This window comes from Astyanax mexicanus, chromosome 4 (genome assembly GCF_023375975.1).
Source record: "Astyanax mexicanus isolate ESR-SI-001 chromosome 4, AstMex3_surface, whole genome shotgun sequence".
Classification (NCBI taxonomy): Eukaryota; Metazoa; Chordata; class Actinopteri; order Characiformes; family Acestrorhamphidae; genus Astyanax; species Astyanax mexicanus.
Genome location: NC_064411.1, coordinates 13157634 through 13183960, shown reverse-complemented (window position 1 = coordinate 13183960; position 26327 = coordinate 13157634). Strand labels below are relative to the sequence as shown.

Here is a 26327-nt window from a genome sequence, read left to right as displayed (position 1 = left end):
GTCAGGTTTGTTTGTTTAAATTTGCTGTTTGAGCAGAAAGGCAGGCTACTGCAGTACCAGCACTTTGCTATGCTTCACTGTTTTATCTGTACGTTTTACCTGAGCTGTTTAACCCGCTATTTTTTACTTCCACATTCCAAACCCGGAAATGGTATCGGTCGATACCCATTGCCGATACCAATACTATGTGTACGTGCCAGTATCGGTGCCGATACCGATACGTTATCGGTGCAACCCTAACTATAAGCATATGAATACAAGTTAAACACATGCTACTATACCACTGGAAGTAAATGTATCCCTTTTAAGACTTAATTCTGAAAATTGACTATTATGTTTCACTTCAACCCAAATCCATTTCACACTGTTTTTTTCCCCTTTGGGCGACTTTGTGTATTTAACAAATAATAACATAAGATAATCTCAGGCCTATAGGTTTCATGTCACACATATATTGAGAAAACACAATGAGATTGCAGATCTCCAATATAAAAGCCTTTTATTAAAACACACAGAAGAGTAAATAGAGAGGTGAAGCAATACAAAGATAATTGTTGGTACTGGATAAAAAAATATTAAGAAACTAAATCATTTGGATGTTCTTAGTAAATTTGAAGAATAAAAAACCTTCAGCAACATATAATACTCAAAAAGGGAATGATGAGCGTATAAAACTTGACATATACAATGCAACCAAATAATCACCTATATCCCTCTATAGTAACATTTTTAATCAGAGCGACTGAATCATAGACAAATGAGAACACCAGCAGAGGGAGTGAATGAGCCTGCAACCTTACTGCGCTACACAAGTCTGGAGTGGGTTGATTTCAGTATGGGAACTACGGCTGGAGCATTTTATTTAACCTCTGGAAAGGATTTTGTTGGCCTCTCTGCGGGGGTCTGGATGCTCCTCCGGTCCACACGGCAGTACCCAGCACAGTGTCGTCTCTCTGTGGCTCTGGTGGTGTTTTCCCCTTCTCCTTTCATATGGATGGACCTTAGGTTAAAGGTTTGGTCCTAAACATTTAGTTGCAAGCTAAGAATCCTACTTTACTCCTAAAAACTACGACATCTAAATTTTAAAGACTAAGTTATGCTAATCTAACATCTGGTGCAAGCACTGAATGTAAGATGCAAGATGGCGACGCACAGTAGTGCAGCGGCTTCTCACCCTCCTAGCTAACACCCTATTTTGAGCTGTTTTTACGTCAGTTCTGACCCAACTTCCGCTCTTTGGATAACAAGCTTGATCTGCTGCGGCTGAGGATGAGTGTTTCTGAGGAGATGAGGAACTGCGCTGTGATTTGTCTCACCTGGCTGAACCACACCATGCCGGACTCAGCCTTCCAGCTCGCCGGCCGGTAGCTCTTCCAAGCGGACCGCAGCCTGCTTTCGGGGAAAGACCGGGGGGGGGGGGGGGGGGTGGCTTGTGCGTCTACATAAACAAAGGTTGGTGCACAAACTGCGTGTTGGTAAACAGCCACTGCTCCGAGGCCACAGAACAGCTGAGTGTCGCCCACACTATCTGCCTCGTGAGTTTTCGGTGGTGTTCGTGAATGCTGTTTAAATAGCACCGGATGCTAATGCTAACAACGCGCTGAAGGAGCTTTATGACAACACTAGCTCGCTTCGGAACAAGCATCCGGATGTGTTCTACGTGGTAGCGGGCGATTTTAACCACGTAGAACTGAAGAACACGCTGAACAACACGTGAACATGCCAACGCGAGGTAATAACACGCTAGACTGTGTTTACACCAACAGAGCCTTCCCCTGCCCCCACCTCGGGCTTTCCGACCACATCTCCTTCATGCTGGTCCCTGCATACCACCCCCCGCTGCAACGCTGCAAACCCACACAGAAGACCATCACTGTGTGGCCCAATGACGGCGACGCTGTGCTGCAGGACTGCTTCGGCTGCACAGATTGCCAGGTCTTCAGGGAGGCTGCTGAGTGTGAGGGGGAGCTGGATCTGGAGGAATACACATCTGCTATTCTTGGGTACATCAGCAAGTGTGTGGAGGATGTGCCCTGGCTGAACGCAGAAGAGAGCTGACTGTTGGAGTTAAGAGGGCAAAAGCTGCATATGCTCAGAAAATCCAGGGACACTTTTCCTCCCAGGATCCACAGAGCATGTGGAGGGGCATCAAGTGCATCACGGACTACAAATCTAACGTTGCACAAAGCTCCAAAGACCCATCCCTGCCTGAGCACACACACTTTTTGTCCCACTCCCCTCAGGCCGGAGGCTGCGGAGCATCAAGTGCAAAACAACAAGACTGAGAAACAGCTTCATTCCGGAAGCTGTAAGACTCTCAAACTCCACCTAACAACACACTGCACTGACACACAAGGACAATTACTGTTTACAAACACTGTCACTTTAGCCGCACTGAGACACTTTATCTTTTACTGCTCTAATTTCATTATCATGCTGCTATAGCACACTTGCACTCTGGACTTCATGTTGCTGCAACATGTCTTCTCTTCTATTTATTTTTCTTTTTTGGGGGAATTTATCTTATCTATTATGTATATTCTATTTTTATTGTATTCCTTTATTTATCTATATATCTATTTTAATAACAGCTCTTGGGTATAAACTGGATCGTGAGATCACAATTTCGTTCCATCTCATGTACCACATGTGATGCGAATGACAATAAAATCTCCTTGAATCCTTGACAGTGCCCTCATTCGAATGACCTTCCCTTCTCCAGAACTGAACTCTTAAAGTAACTACCCTAAAAACTGAGCTCTGTCTCACAAAGAATGTCCTGAAATATCAAACATACGAGAAAACACAACATGGAATTCAATAAACATGATTGCTGGATAAGATTCATTTTGCTGAACCTGAAAAATCCATTGTAAAAATCAGTTAATGTTTGTTTCTGGTGGAACATGTAGGATTAAGGTGTTCTGTCCAAAAGATTTTAATTGCCGTGAGACAAATTTGGGATAGTTTTCTCTCCTGTGTGAATGCGCTGGTGTTTATTGAGATGACTCTGTTGAGTAAAACTGTTCCCACATTCTGAGCAGTAATATGGTTTCACTCCTGTGTGAATGCGCTGGTGATTTTTGAGAGTACCCTGTTCAGTAAAACTCTTCCCACAGTCTGAGCAGTGATACGGTTTCTCTCCTGTGTGAATGCGCTGGTGTATTTTGAAATGACTCTGTTGATTAAAACTCTTCCCACAGTATAAACAGTGATACGGTTTCTCTCCTGTGTGAATGCGCTGGTGTTTTTTGAGACTACTCTGTTGAGTAAAACACTTCCCACAGTCTGAGCAGTAATACGGTTTCTCTCCTGTGTGAATGCGCTGATGCAGTTTGAGAGTCCCCAGTTGATTAAAACTGTTCCCACAGTCTGAGCAGTAATACGGTTTCTCTCCTGTGTGAATGCGCTGGTGTATTTTGAGATCACTCTGTTGAGTAAATCTCTTCCCACAGTCTGAGCAGTGATACGGTTTCTGTCCTGTGTGAATGCGCTGGTGGACTTTGAGATGACTCTTTGTAGTAAATCTCTTCCCACAGTCTGAGCAGTAATACGGTTTCTCTCCTGTGTGAATGCGCTGGTGTATTTTGAGATGACTCTGTTTAGTAAAACTCTTCTCACAGTCTGAGCAGTAATACGGTTTCTCTCCTGTGTGAATGCGCTGGTGATTTTTGAGATTACTCTGTTTAGTAAAACTCTTGACAAAGTGCTGATGTTTCTCCATGTCGGGACTTGGCTTCATTTGTCTGTTAAATGCAACAATTTCTGTGTGTTCTGGAGATTCTTCAGGACGGCTTCTGCTTCACCTCTTTCAGCAGTTTAACATTGCTCTTAGTTAAATATCCTGGTTGTTGGTGATGAATTCCAGGGGAATATTTTCATTTCTGGAAAAAAAAAAAAGAAAAATGCCATTGAATATTAATATAAAAGCAGGTCAATTAACTGAAGAGAACTGTCTAAATCAATCAGTTACACTACATTGACAAAACTACTGGGACATCTTCATATTACCATAAAAGCTTCTGTACTGTACCTGGTGGTCCTCCAGCCACTAGAGGGAGGCCACATTTTGCCATTTGCAATAATCAGGCAGACACCTGCTTAGTGCCTTTATAAGGACTGCCCACTGTTCAGACAGTCTTGATTCTGTTCCAGTCTCACTAGAAGCTGAGAACGTTCTTAGTTTGAAAGAAAGAAAGACAAATGTCCTTAGGTTTTATTTTAAAGCCTCTTTGGGTGTTCTCCTGGGGCTGCTTTTTGTTTCTCCTTCTTCTGGGGTATTCTTGTGTTTTCTACCTTTTGTTAGTTCTGGATAAAAGACTCAAAGTTGATCTTGAGAAGATACTCGTATTCCCATTTCCCTGAGTATCTTTATTTAAAGGCACACTAGGAAGGATGTCCTTGACTGTTGAAGTTTTTAAAGAAGTAAAATTACAGCTTCTGACTCACTGCAGCGCTGCACTGAGGTGTAATAGGAGGAATAGCGGTCCTCTCGTGTCTGTGCCGGAGCTCCTCTGAGCTCAAACCAGGCTCTGTAAGTTTGCCTCTTTCGAGAACTGCGACCTGCTTTCCACCCTGCAGTTCTAACCAGGGGCGTCCCTGGCCTGGGCTTAACACTAATCACGGAGCCAGTTCAAGGATAAAGTTCCGCCTTTCAGGAGAAACAGCCAATCAGCCTGCTGGTTTTGCGGAGCGCAGGGAGAGAAGCCCCACCCCACATATCTGGATAAACAGCGATTTTTCTAAGAAAAAGGTAACAGAGCTAACCATGTGAACTGTGATGAGATTGTTTCTGATGGTTAAAAAGACTCAAAAATCGAAACACACAGATCAAACCCTCTTTGTGCTTAATAAAATACAGCCTGTGACAGTCAGTTAGACTAGAAGCTGGAAAGAGATGGAAGATGTCTGTGAAAGCCAGAAAGTGAGAAAGACAGACTAATCGGCCTAGAGAATGGCCAAGAATAAATATGGGAATCTCTTTCACTCGTTGGCGTGAGCTAAGAGACGCTAAACAGCTGAAAACAGAAGCCGAAATGTTCGGCTTCTTGTTGGACAAGTAAGTAGCATCTTATTTTGTTGCTGTGGTGTTTTACTGAGATAGTCTGTTTAGCTTCATATTCATAACGTTACTTTATAGAGTAGTAGTCTGGGTTTTGTTGTTTGTGGATATATATGATGTTTATAGTCAGGTAGAATTTACATGTACAGTGGTGTGAAAAAACATCAAACCAATTTAAATATTAGTCAAAGACAACACAGGTAAACACAAAACGCTATTTTTAAATGAAGGTTATTAAGGGAGAAAAAAAATCCAAACCTACATGGCCCTGTGTGAAAAAGTGATTACCCCTAAACCTGATAGCTGGTCGGGCCACCCTTAACAGCAACAACTGCAACCAAGCGCTTGCGAGTCTTTTACAGCACTGTGGAGGAATTTTTGGTCCACTCATCTTTGCAGAATTGTTGTAATTCAGCTACATTGGAGGGTTTTCGAGCATAAACAGCCTTTTTAAGGTCACGCCACAGCATCTCAATCGGATTCAGGTCAGGACTTGGACTAGGCCACACCAAAGTCTTCATTTTGGTTTTCTTCAGCCATTCAGAGGTGGACTTGCTGGTGTGTTTTGGATCATTGTCCTGCTGCAGAACCCAAGTTCATTTCAGCTTGAGGTCACAAACAGATGGTCAGACATTCTCCTTCAGGATCTTTTGGTAGACAGCAGAATTCATAGTTCCATTTATCACAGCAGATCTTCTTCAAGTCTTGGGGATCATCAAGATGTGTTTTGGAAAACTTGAGACGAGCTTTAATGTTCTTTTTGCACAGCAGTGGTTTTTGTCTAGAAATTTAGACATGTCGGCCATTTTTTCCCAGTCTCTTTCTGATGGTGGAGGCATGAACACTGACCTTAACTAAGGCAAGTGAGGACTGCAGTTCTTTGGATGTTGTTGTGGGGTCTTTTGGGACGTTTTGGGTCGCTGCACGCTTGCAGTAATTTTGGGCAGCCAGTCACTTCTGGGAAGGTCCAGTTCCAGGTCAATCACCTTCTTTCTCAATTGTTCCTGAATTTCTTTGGATCTCTGCATGATGTGTTGCTTTTAAGGATCTTTTGGTGGACTTCACTTCGTCAGGCAGGTTCTATTTAAGTGATGTCTTCATTGATAACAGGTGTGGCAATAATCAGGCCTGGGTGTGGCTAGAGACAGTGTACTCAGGTGTCAGAAACCACAGTGACGGTATGTTTTAACAAGGGGGCAATCATTTTTTCACACAGGGCCATGTAGGTTTGGATTTTTTTCTCCCTTAATAATAAACATCTTCATTTAAAAATAGCATTTTGTGTTTACCTGTGTTGTCTTTGACTTAAATTTTAATTGGTTTAATGTTTCAAAACATTTAAGTGTGACAAACATGCAAAACAACAGGGAAGCAGGAAGGGGGCAAACACTTTTTCACACCACTGTGTGAAATATTACCAGCATTTTGAAATATTGTGAACAATATTATACCCTACAATATTGTGCCATATCACCCACCCCTAATTATCATGTCAGGGTACTACTTTTTTTATACTGTTTTTAGCAAAAGGAAAAATTCACACTGTTTCTCAATTCCTCATTATATATCTACTAGAGACAGATTATATCTGTCCAGTATCATTTATTTTACTTTAATCCTGGATACATGGAGATATTCAGAGTGCATTATTAGAATCATGAAATTCTGATACAAATCTGATAAAATTCTTGCATTATTTAATATCTCATGTGATATGTGCCATATCATATCATATGAAATAATACAATTAAATATTCATTTTGTTGCAGTAGTGCAATTCAAAAAATATATTTTTTTTAATTCAGTAATGTTAGCTACCAATTAAAAACTGCTGGTACCTTTAGCTAGCAAGCAAACTTTAGCTACTGATTATAAAACGCTTGCAACTAGCAAACATTAACTATTGGTAATATAATGCTTGCAGCTAGCTGACATTAGCTACCTGTTATAAAGTGCTTGCAACTTTAGCTAGCTTTCTAAAATTAGCTACAGATTTAAAAAATGTTGATACCTTTAGCTAGCTAGCTAACACGAGCTACTACTTTAGCATTAGCCACTTGCAATTTTAGCTAACATTTGCTACCCGGATAAACAAATCACTGATAACTTTAGCTTGTCAGCTAAATAACTGGTTGTAAATAAAAAATTAATGTTATTTTACTCTAGGATATTTTGGTAGCATCACATAGCTGAAATCAGGTTATTGTTTGAATTGTTTGTAATGTCTTGGTTTAAGCGAGTGTTCTTAAGAAATACAATTTAACCCCGGTACTTTATGATAATATTCTGATCCAGCACACATAATTCTTTAATACAAGTAGAATTATAGGGAAAATATTTATTTATTTTAGCCACTGACAGCATGATTTATACTAGGAGAATTAACAAAACCAGTGGAGGTTTGACTGTAATATCTGTACAAAAACAAGTGTTGCTGGGTAATACAGTTTTGCGGTTTATCAATATATTCTGTATTTCCCCTAATATAAAAGATGCTGCCAGTAAATTAAATAATGAATTTCTTCATTACGCTACTTTTATTAAGCATTTCTTAATATTAGAGATGGGACTGATCCGATACAATATCGGTATGGGGGCCGATATTGGCATAATTCGACGAATCTGATATCGGGCGGGCACGGCCGATCCACTTACTGATTTATATGCCAGTCCACAGCTTGAGCTGGACAATAAACCCGCTTTAACGTTAACCTGAAACTCATCACTGATCTGGTTTCCAGTAGAGGTGGGCGATACCGGGAATTTTGGTATCGATCCGATACCAAGTAAACGCAGGGCCAGTATTGCCGATATCGATACTGATACCGATACTTTTTAATATTTAAGCTTTATAGATCCAAATGATCCAAAAACCTAGGATATAATTTCACCAAACATTGTAAGTGATACCAAAATACTTTAGTATCACAATCAACATTTTTTGTTTAGAAACAGTGGAACAGTAACAAAACAAAGTTTAAATATAAAGTTAAAAAATATTAAAACATAAAATAAAAATTCTCCCCTCACTAGACATCTTTTCTAGTTCTTTGTTTCTTTTTTTAATAGAATTGTCATTTGGAAAAACAATAAAAAATAAGGAATTGTCTTCCTTTCAGTGCAATTCAAATGCAAGTTTTTCTTAAATAAACAGAGTGTAAAAATATATCACTCAACACAAATCTCCTGAGGTAGAGGCGTGTCGACTCGAGGAGAGCGCTGAGTGGGCGGGGCCAGGCTGAGCCTACCTGCGTGGCGGTTTGGCTGGCTTTGCTGAGCCATGTGACGCATGTGCAACAACAAGAGACCAGAGAGTAGACTGTGGTGAATCTCGTGCGCAGCAGTCAGTGCGTGCAGCAGAGAAAAAAGCTTGAATATTGATATTTTTACACGAGTATTGCTCAATACCAATACCAGCGTTGGTATCGATATTATCGATATTTGGATCGATCCGCCCACCTCTAGTTTCCAGTTTAACAGTTTACCCTGAACCACCAGCAGCTTCAGTCTGCGGCTGACTGAGTAACTTTAGCTGTTTGTCTACAAAAAAGTTGATTATCCGGAGAGTTTTAACTTTGGAAACGCTGTACAGCAGAACGGTACACGTAAAGTCAGCGCCCGAGAGGTAAACAGATTAACACCAGCAGTCTGTTAGCCTAGCTAGCATTAGCACTGAACTGAACAGCAGCTGCATTCCGGTATTGTATTGTAAAGGTATTATAACTACAGACTGGAGTAAACTATAGTCATAATTCATATACACATATACTATAAAACCACAGGATCTACAAACACTAACCAGCACAAACACGCCTATCTGTTATTAAAAAACAATCATTAATTTAGTTCGGAAATACAGTTAGCATCGCCAGTTAGCCATTAGCCATCTCTATCAAGATCTGCAGTCAGTTAGCCTAGCTAGCAAATGCATTCCGGCATTGTGAATGTAATAAATAACTATACTGAGTGAACTACAACCATAATCCACATCTAATATCAAACCACAGATCCTACCAACCCTAACCAGCAGTAAGAAATTAATCAGTTATTAAAAACAGTGATTAATTCAGCTCGGAAATACAGTTGCACCGCCGGTTAGCCGTTAGCTATTGCAGCTAATCCTCTACGCTACCTGTCAAAATAAAAGTCTCATGCACAACCATTGCAAAAAAGCCATAAATTTAATATTTAACATTTTTAATGTTTAACTATTTTTTTTATATTAATAAAAATTAAAACATTTAATTTGAAAGGAAACTATTGTGTATTTGCATATAAAGTGTCTCAAATAATTGACTTTGGAATGCATTTACATTAAATGCACTTGTGTATTCTCTTCAAAGGGCTGTGTGGTCTGTTTCAGCCTCATTATGTAACCTTAATCATAGTACTATTAATAACCTAAAAGTATCGGTATCAGCAATTTTATATCAGTTTTATATCGGTATCGGATCAGAGCTGAAAAAAGTGTATCGTCCCATCACTACTTCATATTGTTTGACATATCTATATATGTTTACCAAAATATTTATAATACAGATAACACTTGCAATAAGTGTACATCAATTAACTGTGCATCCTTCAATATATGTGATAACTGGAAAACAACATGTACTTTTCCTATTTGCTTTTTTACTGGATTGTCTTCTGAAGTTAAGACAGAGCTGAATAAATAAATAAAACATCTCATTAAATAATAATAATAAAAATAATAATAATAATAATAATAATAATAATAACAGGATTATCTGATATTCTGCTTGTACAGCTACAGACAGTGGAGGGAAAACTGAGCCTCGTGTTAGTCTCACTTAACTTCTAACAGAGAAGAGAGAAATAAGCTCATAAACTCTTAACTATTACCTAAATCGGTGAATTCTCTACAAAAACACTTTTTAATCTGCCTTATACTCGAATTAATAGCAGTATTTTTAACTTAAAACATGTTTTTAACCACTATTTATTCATAAAACACGGAGCTCAGCACCTACCCGCAGCACAGAAACACACAGACCGCTGCTGAGGTACGGTGGCTCAGAAAGACCAAACGTAGCGTAACTGCAGTTCACCACTAAACAGCAGGGGCCGCCAAAACTTCATTTAACAGCATTAAAGTGCCTCATTTTATAAAGTTAATCTAAAACAAAGAGATTTTATTACTCTGTTACACTTACAACAGTAATAAACGCTGTAAAGATATTAAGTTATGCTTCAGTTCATTCTTAGAAGACAAGTTCAGACATTATTAACCATTAAAATACATTAAACAAATGGCTCAGATCATCATTAATTAACAAGATCTACTGCATTTGAAACACTGGTAATTTAGTAATATGTAATAATGTCTAAAGTATGTTAATTAAATAATGGATTGTTGGTATTGTGGACAATTTTTTAGAAATTCACTTTTTCTGATGTATTTTCCTTCATAATACTGAATATTTTGGTGTTATTTTGGGTTAATGAAAGTGTGTAAAGTGTGTCCTGAATTTAAAATATATTAATATAGTTACAGCAGAACTGTATCACTGTGGTACACTTGCTATTCCACACTAATGGTTTTAACTGGGATTTCTTAATAAAACTAAGCTTAATAAAACAGCGTGGATAAAGATACTGCAATTTGCTAACATTTTTTTATTTATATATTTTCAAACTATGTTTATCATCACAGTAAAATTGTGAGTTTTCTATTAAATCAGTAAGTTAATCAACATTACTTATAAAAACACTAGTGGCAGAGTGGAATTCCACTTTACAGAGTCTTACTTGACCCTTACCTCACTACAATCATTTTCAAAACCAATTCTTTCTTTTTAAATGTAATATTTTATAGGGGGACTTTTATTTTGATGGGAAAGTCACGTGTCTTTCTGGCAGCTGTTCACGGAGTTGCTGCTGAACATCTCTGTGAAATAAACAACAGTTGTTAAAATATAAAAGTCCGCTTGTAAAATATTACGTTTAAAACTTAAGAATTTGCTTTCAGAGTGATTATAGGAGATGTTCGGGTAAAACAGGTAAGAAGTGTTTTGCATAAGAATAATTGGATTTCTAAAAACTTTAAACAAGACATTCACATATTACTAAATTACCAATGTTTAAAAATGTAGTAGATCCTGTTATTAATTATGATCTGAGCCATTCATTTAAGGAATTTTAATGGTAAATAATGTATAACCTTTTTAACACTGTGTATGTAATAAATGCTAAAGAGCTTTCACTTAATTGATCAATAAAACCATTTTAACTACCTAAAGAGAAGCACTTACTCCTTGTATTAAATAATCAATGCTTCACTTTGTGATGGTCACCATAGATATTTAAACAATTTTGTACTGACAAAATTTACCATGCAAGTTAACACTGTTCACAAATTTACACTAAATTGATAAAATCTTTTTAACACTATGTAATAAATGCTAAAGTTATACCAGATGGACTTGGTCCTCACTGTTGATGGTAAACTTCAAGTGATGCCCCAACTTGTTTGCACTTACATTTCAATTTAGGTAAGATGGCTACAGTTAAAGTGACACTCTAGAAGAGATAGAAATGTGCACCAGTTTATCAGAAAAATGTATTTCGTTGTTAGAGTCACTTCAAACTACCCCAACAAATAGCACTTACTAATCACTATGAAAAGGTCAGTGCTGTTGTTAGAGCACCAATTGTAACATTGATTCCAGTAGATACTTTTTTTTAAATCTAAATTTCATTTAAATATTATTTTACATTTTCTTTGTATTTACCTTCTTGATGTCCTGCAGGTTCTTGAAAAGGAGATTGTACTGAAGCAGATCTTGTTTGTTGCTCACCTTGTCTAAAGTCTTACTATTTATGTATTCTGAAAGATTTACATAAATTGAGATCATTCACAGCTCCTGCCTGTAAAATCACTGTCATGACATCACAATGGACCATCCTGATTTCTGTATATAAGAGTACTTCACACTTGTAAAAGCATTTGAAACTTCATATGCAAATTTCAGTTTTAAACTAATAATTATGAAACAAAAATGATTTGTTTAAGAGTTTATTTGTTAATAGGATGGTAAAAACAAGTTGGGGCATCACTTGAAAAGCTACCCATTCTTTACATTGAACAATTACATTAAAATGACGCTATGACATGAATAAACATAAAATGATCATTAAAAAAAACATTACGCAAAATCTTTAAAGTTGGTAAAGGAAAAAATGCAGGTAAATTTATTTCCTTTTTAATTTCCTTAAATAATCCCTTTATTAATTTAAATTATTTAAATTATTTTTAATGATAACACAATACGTACTACTGGCCCCTGTTCATTTATGTCCTGAGATGGTTTAATCAAGAGGAATGGCCATCAGTACATTTTATTTGTTACAGCACTTCCAGTCAGCCAGCTCACTTTATCATACCAGAACAGCTGAAAATACCTGTTACTTTTCCCCACCTTTTACACCAAATTAATCTGAGCAGATGATCTGCCCTGCTGTTTAACTCTTAAGTTTTTCTTCGTAAGGAAGACTATCAAATGGCTTCTCCAAAATCCGTCCACAACATTAAAACTGTCTGACATTATGTGCAGCTTGCACTGGAGCGAGGCTAGTGTGAAGTGTGTCCGTCCGTTTTAATAAAGAAAATGCCGCTATAAGAATTAGGAAAGTCTCCGGTTCAACTCAGAACAGAATGAAAATGCTCCCATCACCAATTTTTACACTAAAAGATCGCTGATTCGCTCATTTCGCTGTCAATCAAAAAGAGACTCCGCCTCAGAGAGATCATCCAATCATCATGCAGAAGCTGAGCGTCCGGGCCGGCCGAGGCCAGCCCACTGCCCCATAGACCCCCAGAGACGCTGAGCGTCCGATGGGCGGGACAAAGCCCAGCATTTATCCAATGACTTGTCTCGTTTAGCCGCGCTCTTTGCTCCGCTATTGAAGTCTGTGCACTGTTTAAAGCAGCGCTGTGAAGCTGCGGGAATGAGTGAGAGGAAAGCTGCGGCGTTACCAGTGATAAGAAGCTGATTCTGAACTGAGTTCAGCGCGATGTAGCGCATATTTAATCAGTGACATGTACACACAATGGTATATATTTAAACACTTATTTTTTTACATTTTAGGGGAGGCTGAGCTTCCCTTGCAGTCTTAGCGCAATCGCCACTGTTCTAATGGATATTTGTATTGAAGAAAGTGTTGAAAAGAAATGTCACAATTTCTACTTTAACAATAGTTCTGACCTTTGAGTAAAATTGGTAAGTTGGGGTAGTTTTAACCCTCGTGTTACCTTCAAATTTACTAACCCCTTTTATGTTTGGGGACAATTTGACCCCAGCAATTTCAAACTACGGAAAATTATTATTTATCAATAACATTTTTACCCAAGTTTATGTCACATGCTATATTTGTTTGTTGACTGCTTAAATAGCCATTTAAATGTCTATCAAACAAAACAACATTTAGAATTAAAAAGATTTTATGTTATCAAGAATAGTTAAAAGTATTATGTTTGGGGTCAATTTGACCACAGGAAAAACAAACGAGCAGAAATTCATGCTCAGTCACATGGGAGTCTGGATTGTAAAGAAGAAGATCCTACTTGTTCCATTCATCCCATATTGCTGAGTTTATTAAGATCTCATCAGTCCTGCCTTGTTTCTGTGTTATTGAAGCGTAGGACACGGAGGAGACATGGACTGTGTTTGGAGACGTGCTGGATCTGTCTGCAGCCCAAACACCTGTTCTTTCTTCTCCTTTTTACTTGTACTCTCCAAACTGAGCAACACAATGTAGACTTACATGTGGGATTAAATCCAAGTCTTTCTAACTATCCCTCTATACACACACCTCCCTCTAAACGTATTATCTAAAGTAGTTTATCCTTTTAGACTGATGGTGTTCTGAAGAACTTAAATGCTGATTTTATGTTTGGACATGGCTGACAGCGTATCTGCTGATACTTGGAACTATTCTGATTACATTAGCAGCACTAAGCCTATCATCTATCAAATGGGGAGACAGACCATAATAACTTTTTACTTTTGGAAGGAAGTCTGAACGGCACAGCCTGCTTCTGTGCCGTTCAGACGCTTCTCTGCTTAGCTCTGCTATCTCTGCTATCTTTCATACTTTTCTTTATTTTCAGATATTTTCGAGCTACAGTGTCTGAGCTCATTATTTAGATTAGCACTACCACTACCATATTTTGTTTCTTATTTTATTTTTTTTCTAGTTTCTTTTGGACATTTTATAGTAGAGCCATAGGCACAGGAATCAGAAAAGTTCCTGTAGAGTACTTAAGAAGAAATCTGCAAGATGCCTCCTTGTGTGGGTTCAGAGCACCTGTGCTGCCAGAACTGCTACAATCTTCTACAAAGAATGACTGTTTTGGAAACAAATTTTCAGTCCTTGTTATCAGAGTTTAAGGACTGGCATTTCTGCGCTAGCGGACAACGGGCAGGGATTTTAACGGAGCAGCGAGCAGTGGAGACGAACAGAACTGGGCCAGCAGATCATGTGGACATCCCTAATGTGAGTACAGCTGAAAGATATGGGCAAAACCAGCAATGGGTTCGCATTGGAGCTAAACCCAAACGCCATGCCACATACAGCTCTGTAGTATCCTCCACTCCTGCTAACATAGCACATTGGCTAATGCTAATGCTAAAGCTCGGAGATCAGAGCACAGAGCCAGAGGAAATCAGTTCCAGTCACTTAGTTTGCAAAATAGATTTGAGCCACTGCAAGACCTCAGTGACTTTCCTAATACCAGCCAGTATGATACAGAAAGAACCAGAAGATTCAGCCATTCAAAACACCCCAGGAGAGCCACAGGGCTCCTGGCTGTGGCCACAGCAGACACCCTTGTTTTGGGGGATGACTCTGTTCATGGCATGAACAATAATCAGAAACTCATTGTTCGATGTGAGCCAAACATCACAGTTTCTGAACTGAATGAGAAGCTTCCAACACTACTGGCTGAGTACAGAACAGTGAAACGAATCATTGTTCATGTTGGAAAGAACGATACAAGGAAAGAGGAGTCTGAGGTGTTAAAAAGGGACTTTAATGATCTTTTTACCACACTGCGCAAGTTCAACATCCAGACATTCATTAGTGGTCCTCTACCTGCAAGAGGCTGCAATATGTTCTCTAGGCTGTTGGCTTTAAACATATGGCTTCAGAAAATCTGCAGGTCAAACAGACTGAACTTCATTGACAATTTCAATCTGTTTTTTGGGAAGAGAGAGTTTTTCAGGAGAGATGGACTGCACACCAACAAGAGGGGAGTCAAATTCCTGTCAGAGAACTTCATTTTTTCTCTGTGCAACTTCTCTGTTCCCACTGGTGAAGACACGTCAGCTTTAACACCCAAGGACACTGTCTGCACTACAGAGACCCAACATCCTCCCCCCACAGAGACTGCGGAGTTATCGGACGGGAGCCATGTTCTGCTGTATCAGCTGCCGGAAACACCGCAACTGCATGAACACTCCACACCATCCTCCATCTCCACCTCATCATCATCATCCTCCATCTCCACCCCATCATCACCCCACCTGAACTTCCCAGCAACCATGGAGAAGCTGGTATCTGCAGGGACAAGACTGACGCTTTCTCTGTCAGCGAGTCCTCAGGTACAGCGGAAAATCAGCACAACTTCTCCTCCACAGTCACCTACTGCCTCACGGACACAGCAACCCCCATCCTCACCACCACTACACTCCCCAATCAAGGAGTTAGAAAAGGGGACCAAAATGAAGCCCAGTGAACATGAACATGAGGAAGTATTAAACAAACTCCCCCAACAACCCAAAAAGAAGAGACAAGCTCCTAAACCACCGGACAGACAGCTCCGCTCTCGACTTCTTCACCAGCAGGAGCCCCTCCCACCTCCCTCCACCATAAGGGAAGAGGCCGCCACAAGTAATCCAGCAAACTGATATATTTTGGGTCCGTGCTGCTACAATGGTGAAGTCAGCAGTACATGTTTTCAAAACAGGTACGGACCCTGTGTGCCAGTTATCTCCCCCATTCCAGTTCTTATCAGAAGCAGAAAGAACAGAGAGTATAGGTCACATAATGTGAATATATCCAACCTGCAGTATGTAAAGTGTAACCCACAGTCTTTGGAACAAAATGCACAGGTTATTAAGTTAGCTCTACTAAATATCAGATCTCTTACAAACAAGTCCTATCTAATTAATGATTTTATTACAAAATATGGGCTTGATTTTCTGTTTTTAACAGAGACATGGTTAAATTCTTGTAGTGCTGAAAGTGTATTAATTGAGTCGGCTCCACCAAACTTTAACTTTTTAAATGTCTCACGTACCGGCAAGAAAGGTGGAGGTGTAGCTATGCTGTTTGATGATACTTTCCAATGCAAGCATTTATCACTTGGTGATTTCACAGCTTTTGAATATTTAGGTGCAGTTTTAAAAGGGACACCAAGAATATTACTAATAATTGTCTACAGGCCTCCAAGGTACAATGCTGATTTTATTGATGATTTTACAGATATGCTGTCTTTTATTTCTACTGAATTTGATCATTTTATTATTGCTGGTGATTTTAACATTCATATTGATAATTACAAGGATAATTATGCCAGAGAACTCTACGATGTATTTGACTCTTTTGAACTCTCTCAGCATGTGACTGGAAGCACACACTGTCATGGTCACACCCTGGATTTGGTTATTTCGAAGGGTCTCAACATATCAGCCTCTATTAAGGATGTTGCACTGTCAGATCACTACTGTGTCTTCTTTGAAATGTGGACTTCAATACACAGTGAAGCCAGACAGATTATGTACAAGAAAAGGCAGATAAATGACATGACAGCTGAACTTTTTGTGAGCAAAGTGTGCTCTGCACCATGCAAACCATGAGACTCTGTAGATACTCTGCTGGATAGTTTTAACTCAAAAACTGCTAGAGTTTTAGATGAGATTGCACCAGTTAGAGTTAAAACCATGCCATGCAAGCAGAAAGCTCCATGGAGAAATGATGCTGCAGTTCAGCTCCAAAAGAAAGAATGCAGAAAGGCTGAGCGCAGATGGCGTAAAACCAAGCTTCACATTCACAAAGAAAATTTTAAAGATAGATTGCGTGATTACAATAAAATAATGTGCACATATAGACAAACCTACTTCTCCAGCATTATTAACAATAATATTAACAATAGCAAAGTTCTTTTCACTGTGGTTGACAGACTAACTAACTCACCTATATATATAAGCTAGTTTCAACTGAGAGATGTAATGAGTTTGCTAAATTTTTTAATACTAAAATCCACAATATCAGACAAGCCATCAGTACATCTCTATCCACCAAGGAGCCCATGTGCTCTCCAAAACCATGCAAAAGCATCATAGTCATCATGTGCCAGTTTAGCACTATTAATGAAGAAGTTTTAATTGATACAGTGAGTCACCTCAAATCATCCACCTGCAGTCTTGATACATTACCAACCAAGTTTTTAAAGAATGTTTTTTACTCAATATCAGCAGACATTCTTCAAATTGTAAATACCTCACTCATGTCAGGTGTTTTCCCAAATGCATTAAAAACTGCCGTTGTGAAGCCTCTCTTAAAAAAGAAAAATTTAGATACAAACTTATTGAACAATTACAGACCAATCTCTAATCTACCATTCATTGGAAAAATAATTGAAAAAATTGTCTTCAAGCAAGTTATGCACTTCCTGTCCATAAATAACTGTCTAGACCAATTTCAGTCAGGTTTCCGGCCCAATCATAGTACTGAGACTGCGCTTATTAATTATCAATGACATTCGCTTAATCACAGACTCAGGAAAAATGTCTATTCTACTACTGCTTGATCTCAGTGCTGCTTTTGACACCATTGACCACAACATTCTCATAGATAGATTTGAGAACTGGGTTGGAATTTCTGGAACTGTCCTAAAATGGTTCAGTTCATATCTTCAAGGAAGGAAATACTTTGTGGAAATGGAAAATAATGTTTCTGAGACTGTGCCAGTGACCTGTGGTGTACCCCAGGGTTCAATTCTTGGGCCACTCTTATTTAATTTATATATGATTCCTCTGGGTGAAATCATGCGTGACTATGGGATATCTTACCACAGCTATGCAGATGACACTCAGATCTACATGGCCCTCTGCTATGGTCCCATTGACTCACTGTGTAAATGCCTTGAGCAGATAAATAAATGGATGGGACACAACTTTCTGCAGTTAAATAAAGATAAAACAGAGATTATTTTATTTGGGAATAGTAATGAGAGGCGCAGATTATCTGCCTATCTGGATTCAAAAAGCCTGAAATCTAAAGAACTAGTGCGTAATCTTGGTGTACAAATGGACTCTGATCTCACTTTTAACAGTCACGTCAAAGCCGTCACCAAATCAGCATTTTATCACCTAAAGAACATCAATAAGATCAGAGATTTTCTGTCTAAATCAGACCTGGAGAAACTCATCCACGCCTTTATTTCTAGTAGGATTGATTACTGTAATGGACTCCTAACTGGACTCCCAAAAAAGACCATCAAACAGCTTCAGCTGATTCAGAATTCAGCAGCCAGAGTTTTGACTAGAAGTAAAAGAAGGGAGCACATCACCCCCATCCTTAAATCCCTGCACTGGATACCAGTATGTTACAGAATAGACTTTAAGGTTCTGTTACTGGTCTATGAATGTCTTAATGGTGCAGGACCAGCATATTTATCTGATGTGCTCCAGCAGTATGAGCCGAGCAGAACTCTCAGATCATCAGGAACTGGTCAGTTAGAGCCGCCTAAAGTGAAAACTAAACATGGAGAGGCAGCGTTTAGCTACTACGCTGCTCTTAAATGGAACCAGTTAACAGAGAGCATTAGAAGAGCTCCAACACTAAACATGTTTAAATCCAGACTGAAAACCTACATGTTTGATCAGGCTTTCAGCTCAGCTTAAAACACTGCAGCTCCACACACTTTTATTCTGTAACGGCACTTTTATATTATGTTTTATTCATGCTTTATTCTTATTAATTCCTTGTTGTTCTTTTACATGTTTTTAATTTAATTCTCTTTTTCTGTTTTAATCATGTTTTAATCAATCATGCTTTATTCTTATTTTAGTTTTTATTTCCATTTTTACTGTTAATCTTTTACATGTTTTTTTTATTTGATTTCTCTGTGTATTTTCTAATTTGTAAAGCACTTTGAATGACCGTTGTGTATGAAAGGTGCTATATAAAGGCTATATGTTTGCCTTAAAACATCCCCCAGAGCAGTACAGCACGAGGGGTCTTGAACCAAAGTCCATGAGCCGTTCGCATGCTGAACTACCTTATCAGGCAATGAGACCGAAGTCAGCACTTTATTACGAACAGGCATACCAATGTCTTTAACAGAAAAAAAACCCTTCTTAAACATGTCTTCCTCATCAAACAGAGGAACGGCCAAGATGAAACCCATTATATTAGGAGTATGTATCAGTGAACGGAAGGGAACAGCACTAGATAGACTTTGTAAAACATTAATATCAGCTGGCAACGTGTTACACCAGTAGTCAATTTCAAACATTTTGCTGCTGAATTCCCAATCCATTCACCATCTACCCTTGACTTAATAGAATGTTCAAGTTTCCTGAGATCCTGGATGTACTCCTCAGTGAGAGAGAACTAAGCCAAGTCTTGTTGCTCACACCGTACAGCGTGTGTATGCTTGGTGTAATAATCATAACAGTTCTTATCAAGAGCCTTTTCCCACTCACCCTGAGATAACACATCCGGAACTCGGCCTCCGGTTACTGCAGTATAAAAATCCTGCAATTGGACAACTAGAGATTGCATTAGTTGATTACATGTTACAGCTTTATTTTCAGTTTCTAAAAGAGATCTCACTGCTCTCAGAGCACCCTTTCAATCAGCAGAACCTTAGTGTCTCGGAGCATTGCAGCAACAACGTCAGCTAAACCAACCACCCCATCTGAAACAGTTTCTGACAACACACGTTCGTGTTGCCTCAACAGGTAAATATTAACTGTGTTAATGGCTGAATTACCTGCCCCAAACCACCCTGCTACAGAATCTAAAAATCTACGTGATCGTCTGATGATGCTGGTGTGGGCAAAATCAAAAGGAAGAGAGAGTGCTTGAATATTATCAACACGTTTTTCCACATTTTCTAACAAAACAGAATACAGTGCAGTATCCCCACAATGATGTTTAAACACATTCAACCACCCAAAAACATTGAAGGTTATAGGAGCATACAGATAATGCACCTTCTGAATCAACGTCGTAGGTTCTGGTTCTAAAACTAATCCATGAGGAGGTGGGGGGCAAAATATCAGGTCAACCTATGTCATGTACAGGGTATTCAACGATTACTTGCCTTTTCCACTCCTTTTTAATAGTAATGGAGTTACTACAAGGGACCCCATCCATACATTCTACCCAAAAGACCCCTAAACATCCCCTTCTTTAATGCTAGACAATAACAATGAGCCATCAGATTGATTCTGGTATGTAGCCCCAATTGTCTCAGCACAGCAAAAATAAACACTGTTAGAAAAAGTCCATTTTGGATCATCAAAACGCAATTGATCACATGACCAGTCTCTGTACTCATCTGGTAGCTGACACCATCTCGCAACTGTGCAGGTGTCTGGAGGTTTAAGAAGCACAGCCATGCCTCTCACAGGTACAGTTACTTCCATTGTTGACACAGTCGGCAGTCACTTTTGAATCAGCAATGCCTGGGAGCATCCCCAGAGTCTGTAAAATATTAGACAACAAAACAAAAAGTAAAAATATACATAAGGTTAGCGTCCGTGTTTACCTAGGCCGTGGTGAGGTGGCAAGAGGGGTGTCAGCACTTTTGTAAATCTTAAGCTGATCTACATGGAACTTCTCATGCAAAGGCACACTCCAGAAAGCATTACTCACATCAAGTGTTGATAAGATAAGGCTGTCAGGGGTCAGAGAGGTCAGGATATCGGGGATTGTTGCAACAGCAGGTGCAGCAGCTTCAGTTTTAGCATTCAGGGCTCTGTAATCTATTGTCAGGCGCTATGCAGGGGCCTTACCAGGTTCAGCGTGTTTTTTAACAGGCCAAATCGGATTATTACACGAAGATGTACATGCTTTCAGCACCCCCTGCTTCAGTAAAGACTCAATAGTGTTTTTTTAGGTACGGATGTGCCTCAATAGGATACCAGGTCTACCAGCATGATGTTGTCCAGAACTTTCCCACAATCAAGTTTATTCTTATCAAAAACCTGTCTATGCTTCTGGAGTAAATTATGCACATCAATATCCTCGTGGACTAACAGAGTGTCCAGGTCAAAATCCTCTGGACCTTTTTTTGCAAACACACAGTAAGCATCTGAAAGTGCAATCTTGTGGTGATCCACATTAGGGAAATCACCTTTCCACAGGAGATTGTTTGCATAATCCACCAGATTACCTCGTTTGCTCATCAAAACTGACCCCAAAAGGGAACCTTCCGAATTAACACAACACCATACTGATTCTACAAACACGTCAGACCCAATAACCATCTCTAAAGGAGGTGTCTGAATTGCTTGCGTATGAACAGCATCGTCAGTACCAAACCCATGAACATTTATGAAGTTATTACTCTACACTGGAGCACAACTGAATAAGCTGATTGACACTCCAGTGTCAATGAGCCATGAAGCCTCAATTTCACACGCTAAAACATCAACAATAGGTCTCCCACAATTATCTCTCCAAATTTCGGCAATAGGTGTCATTGCTGCCGCGTGTGACCCCTTGGCTAGTCACTTAGATTTGGAAGTAGCTTTTTTGTGAGTTTCTGGTGCTGAGGTGCTCGGTACTTCCACAGCCGCAACCCGTTGAGCAGAAGCTGATTGCTGTTGCCAAATCAATGTGTGATAAAACAGCTTCACGAACAGCAGGAAGACACTGAGACAACAGCAATTTTCTGAATGGCTCCGAATCACACCAAGCGTGCGGCTCACACTGGGAGAGATACATAAACAGCCTTTGGGCAAAACGTTCAGGGAATTCTCTATCAGTTTGAACAATTTGCGCAATATCAGAATAAGAGAGGTCTGCATTAACTCCCATTACAGAATAGAATGCACAGCATTGTTCACGTTCATCTGCTCTGTTCTGTTCAATCAGTTTGCGGCATCAAATTCGTTAACACAGTATCTGATCAAATAGCATGCTTCAGCATCTGCAAACTGCTCACTAGCAATTTTGTGCAAATGTGCGAGGGTCATGTTTATCAGGATCAAATTTTCCCCAAAGCGTTCCTAAAGGAATCAGCTGTTTTCCTGCTGATCACGGGCACAGAGAGGGGTAGTAAGTGGTGTTCAGAGTCCTCAGTGTCCACATCGAAGTTATGGACACTAGGACTCCTTGATCTAATGGTCCCCGGGGCTCTATAGTAAGTGTACTGACTATCAGCCTGTTTATCCGAGCCTGTACTCTTAGGTTCAGCCATGCAGTTCTCTCCTGAGTTAAAAGATACCTTATGATGTGATTTGTATTGCTCGGACGGACCAGGTACCTCACTTGGTTCCAGCAGAGCATCACCACCTTCATCATTCTCCCCAGCAGGGGTGAGAAATGACACCCTGACTCTTTTTATAGTTTCCCGTTTTTGTTTCTCTAGCTCACGAGTTGGGTTTAATTTTTGTGGTGGATTAAGGATTTGTTTTTGCTCCTCATACAAAGCTTTGTAAGCAATGCCACGCTCCCTCACCTGTGTTGCTAAGGTGTTAATTCTAGCTTCATCTGCAGCATGCTTCTGCACAGATTTGTTAAGCTTTTTGGCTATGTTAATTTTCTCAAAAGCCAAGTCCGTAATAATTGCCTCCCGCATTTGAACGTCTCGCTCTAGCTTGTCTACCAAGTCCTCAAGCTCGTCAACACGGCTGAGTTCTTTCGTAGCGCGAGACAGGCGCAAATTTGTGATGCAGTATAGTTTGTACACCGCGTACAGATTCGTGGCAAGCTTATGGACATGGTTTTTGACAAAGTTGATTCTACATCACTCAGTAAATCCTCCGCTTCTGCTGAATCCTGAACAATACTCTCCTCAACCCTGTGTTTAGTGATCTGCTTAGCCACATACTGGCACAAGGAGAAATCTTCCTTTTTCCCCATCTCAGTATGTTTAGTAAGAAATGGTCACACACAGCAGCAAAACCACGCAGCAGGAAAAACAAAACCAGCAGAATTATAGTACTGACAATCTCAATTGCCACTGAAACATAGCTAGCAAAACACTTGCTGTTAATATCGCTAGAACCAGCAACACCGTATTGCCCATCTTGCCACTTCACAAAACCAAAATAAGGAAAACCTCGCACACATAGCAAGACCTTCACCATTTTAAACCCATCACCAGAATAATAAAATTACCCAAAATGTAATGCATGACAATTTGGAATACTTCCAAATTGTAATTGTCTAAGTTCTTTTAGTTTGAGATATGAAATTTTCAACTTTAGCAATATAAAATGTAGTAATTGAAGCCGCAAAATACACCCTTCATCCTGACAACTCTGACAACAAAAAAAACCTTATATTCACAACATCATGAGGTGGATTGCAGATGTGCCGACTCTTATTACATCCATGCTTGCCCCGCACAGCTTCCGCTGAACCCCCTTGGGCTGCGTGATGCGCCTTGCGATGTCGTCTGTTCCGGTTGTCAACTTGGGATTCCAGTCGTGCTTTGATGAAAGTTTCCAGATCTCAAAAATCCTGGGCTGTGCTCGCCATTGAAAGATTATTGATCTGCTGTTCGAATTCAAATGTATCTGGCATGATACGTCATAAAGAAGAAAAGGCGATCCAGTCCAAAATTGTAGTTCTGTCAGATTTTATTCAAAGAATCTTCAGAGCAAAACAGTTTTTTTTTGATACATCAAAAATTAGTAAAAAAGATGATTAAAAATTAATTGAAATTAAAAAGGTGAAAATAAGAGGAAAACCCCAAAGGTGAGAGAAAATTGAGGTTTCCAGAGTTCTCAGCTGTCTGACCAGGACTTCCCGCTCTCTTGAAGAGAGAAGCTCACCCCCGCCCAACTCAACCCCTCACTAAGCAGCCCAGTCTAATAAGTACAGACAAGGACCTGACCTTAGTCCAATCGTGCGTTTGGGAAGTAGCTTACCCCACATCTTGACACCTAAGCAGTTTTTCATCCTATACGTCAACCTGGTCACCTCAACCTTCTCAGCTATAGATTACATGTACCAGAAGTCTAGTCTCCATTGGGAAAAAAAAAAAACAACAACAACACAGTATCGCTGGACATCTGTGGAATCAATCATGCTGAGTTGCAAGAAAAAACCTGGCCTTGTGCGTTAAGCACAAAGACACAATATACTTGAATAATCAGGAATCATGCTAAATGCTTAAGTAACATACTGATTAAGTAAAATGCTTCTTTAGTAACACACAGATTAACCCTTTAGTCAATGAACAATGAACATAGTAAAACTCCTCCATATTCTTACAGTGGGCCTAGCAATTAATAGCATTATGCTATTTTAATTGCCGTGGGACAAATTTGGGATAGTATTCTCTCCAGTGTGAATGCGCTGGTGTTTTTTGAGATAACGCTGTGTAGTAAAACTCCTCCTGCAGTCTGAGCAGTGATACGGTTTCTCTCCTGTGTGAATGCGCTTGTGATATTTGAGAGTATGCTGTGTAGTAAAACTCCTCCTGCAGTCTGAGCAGTGATATGGTTTCTCTCCAGTGTGAATGTGCTGATGCAGTTGGAGAGTACTTTGTTGACTAAAACTCTGCCCACAGTCTGAGCAGTAATAAGGTTTCTCTCCTGTGTGAATGCGCTGGTGTATTTTGAGAGTATTCGGTGTAGTAAAACTGTTCCCACAGTCTGAGCAGTGATACGGTTTCTCTCCTGTGTGAATGCGCTGGTGCAGTTTGAGAGTACTCTGTTGATTAAAAGTCTTCCCACAGTCTGAGCAGTGATACGGTTTCTCTCCTGTGTGAATGCGCTGGTGGTTTTTGAGATGACCCTGTGCAGTAAATCTCTTCCCACAATCTGAGCAGTGATATGGTTTCTCTCCTGTGTGAATGCGCTGGTGAATTTTGAGATTACTCTGTGTAGTAAAACTGTTCCCACAGTCTGAGCAGTGATACGGTTTCTCTCCTGTGTGAATGCGCTGGTGTATTTTGAGAGACTTTAGTGCAGTAAAACTCTTCCCACAGTCTGAGCAGTAGTACGGTTTCTCTCCTGTGTGAATGCGCTGGTGTATTTTGAGAGTATTTGGTGCAGTAAAACTCTTCCCACAGTCTGAGCAGTGATACGGTTTCTCTCCTGTGTGAATTCGCTGGTGTTTTTTGAGATCACTCTGGTTGGTAAATCTCTTGACAGAGTGCTGCTGTTTCTCCATGTCAGGACTTGGCTTCATTTGTCTGTTAAATGTAGCAAACTGTTTCTGCGTGTTCTGGAGGCTCTTCAGGACGGCTTGTGCTTCAACTCTTTCAGCAGTTTAACATTGCTCTTAGTTAAATATCCTGATTGTTGGTGATGAAGTTCAGGAGAATAATTTCATTTCTGGAAAACACAAAGAAAAATGCAGTTATATATTACAATAAAAGCAGGTCAATTAACTGAAGAGAACTGCCTGAGGTGCCTATATTGACATCTGAGACATCTTCATATTACCATAAATGTTTCAGTATTTTTCCCACTTCTAAGTCCTTAGTGTAAAAGGGGGTGCTGGTGGTCCTCCAGTCACTAGAGGTAGCCCACATTTTACCACTTGCAATAATCAGGCTGACGCCTGTTTACTGCCTTTATAAAGACTGCCCACTGTTTAGACAAACAGTCTTGATTCTTTTCTGGTCTCACTAGAACCTGACATCAATGGCTTAGCTGATTTGTTTAATAAATCAATACAGCGGACACGGTGGCGTATCACAGCATCCGGTCGAAGCCCAACTTCATCTGTAGAACCAGAGAGCAGCTCCAAATTTCATCAACTCTAACTAAATGTTACTAAAGCAGTAAATCATTCTAGCACTTCCACCTTAAATATTATCAATTCTTCTTAGTTGTCCTGGAAATGTAACTAAACATTTAGCTAATAAAATAAAAGGACTATATTAACTAGGGGTGTCACGATTCTCTAAATCCTCGATTCGATTTCATTTTCGATTTGAGGGTCACGATTCGATTCGATTCTCGATTTTCTTGTTTTTTTTTCTTGTTATTATTTTATGCCTCATAAAATTTAAATAATATATTTATTATTATTATTATAAATATTA

General features: G+C 39.5%; 3 protein-coding genes across 9 annotated transcripts in view; 1 reads left to right on the top strand and 2 right to left on the bottom strand.

Annotated features, from left to right (window-relative positions):
- The window catches only part of LOC125801107 (zinc finger protein 271-like), a 223993-nt gene that overhangs the window by 148022 nt on the left and 49644 nt on the right, over window positions 1-26327 (top strand). The window lies entirely within an intron of this gene.
- LOC125801460 (zinc finger protein 239-like) overlaps window positions 1415-26327 on the bottom strand; it is a 203053-nt gene continuing 178140 nt past the window's right edge. For 2 of the 3 annotated variants that reach the window (XM_049478224.1, XM_049478222.1), the window contains exon 2: window positions 1415-3884. In XM_049478224.1, the coding sequence (XP_049334181.1) occupies window positions 2939-3742 (804 nt within the window). In that variant the 5' untranslated portion in view covers window positions 3743-3884 and the 3' untranslated portion in view covers window positions 1415-2938. Of the gene's footprint in view, window positions 3885-10053; window positions 10109-26327 lie in introns of those variants that run through there. The other variant, XM_049478223.1, reaches the window with a different exon arrangement.
- LOC125801417 (zinc finger protein 239-like) overlaps window positions 23890-26327 on the bottom strand; it is a 181259-nt gene continuing 178821 nt past the window's right edge. For 4 of the 5 annotated variants that reach the window (XM_049478124.1, XM_049478126.1, XM_049478125.1 and 1 more), the window contains exon 2: window positions 23890-25611. In XM_049478124.1, coding sequence (XP_049334081.1) covers window positions 24578-25465 — 888 coding nt within the window. In that variant the 5' untranslated portion in view covers window positions 25466-25611 and the 3' untranslated portion in view covers window positions 23890-24577. Of the gene's footprint in view, window positions 25612-25722; window positions 25768-26327 lie in introns of those variants that run through there. The other variant, XM_049478127.1, reaches the window with a different exon arrangement.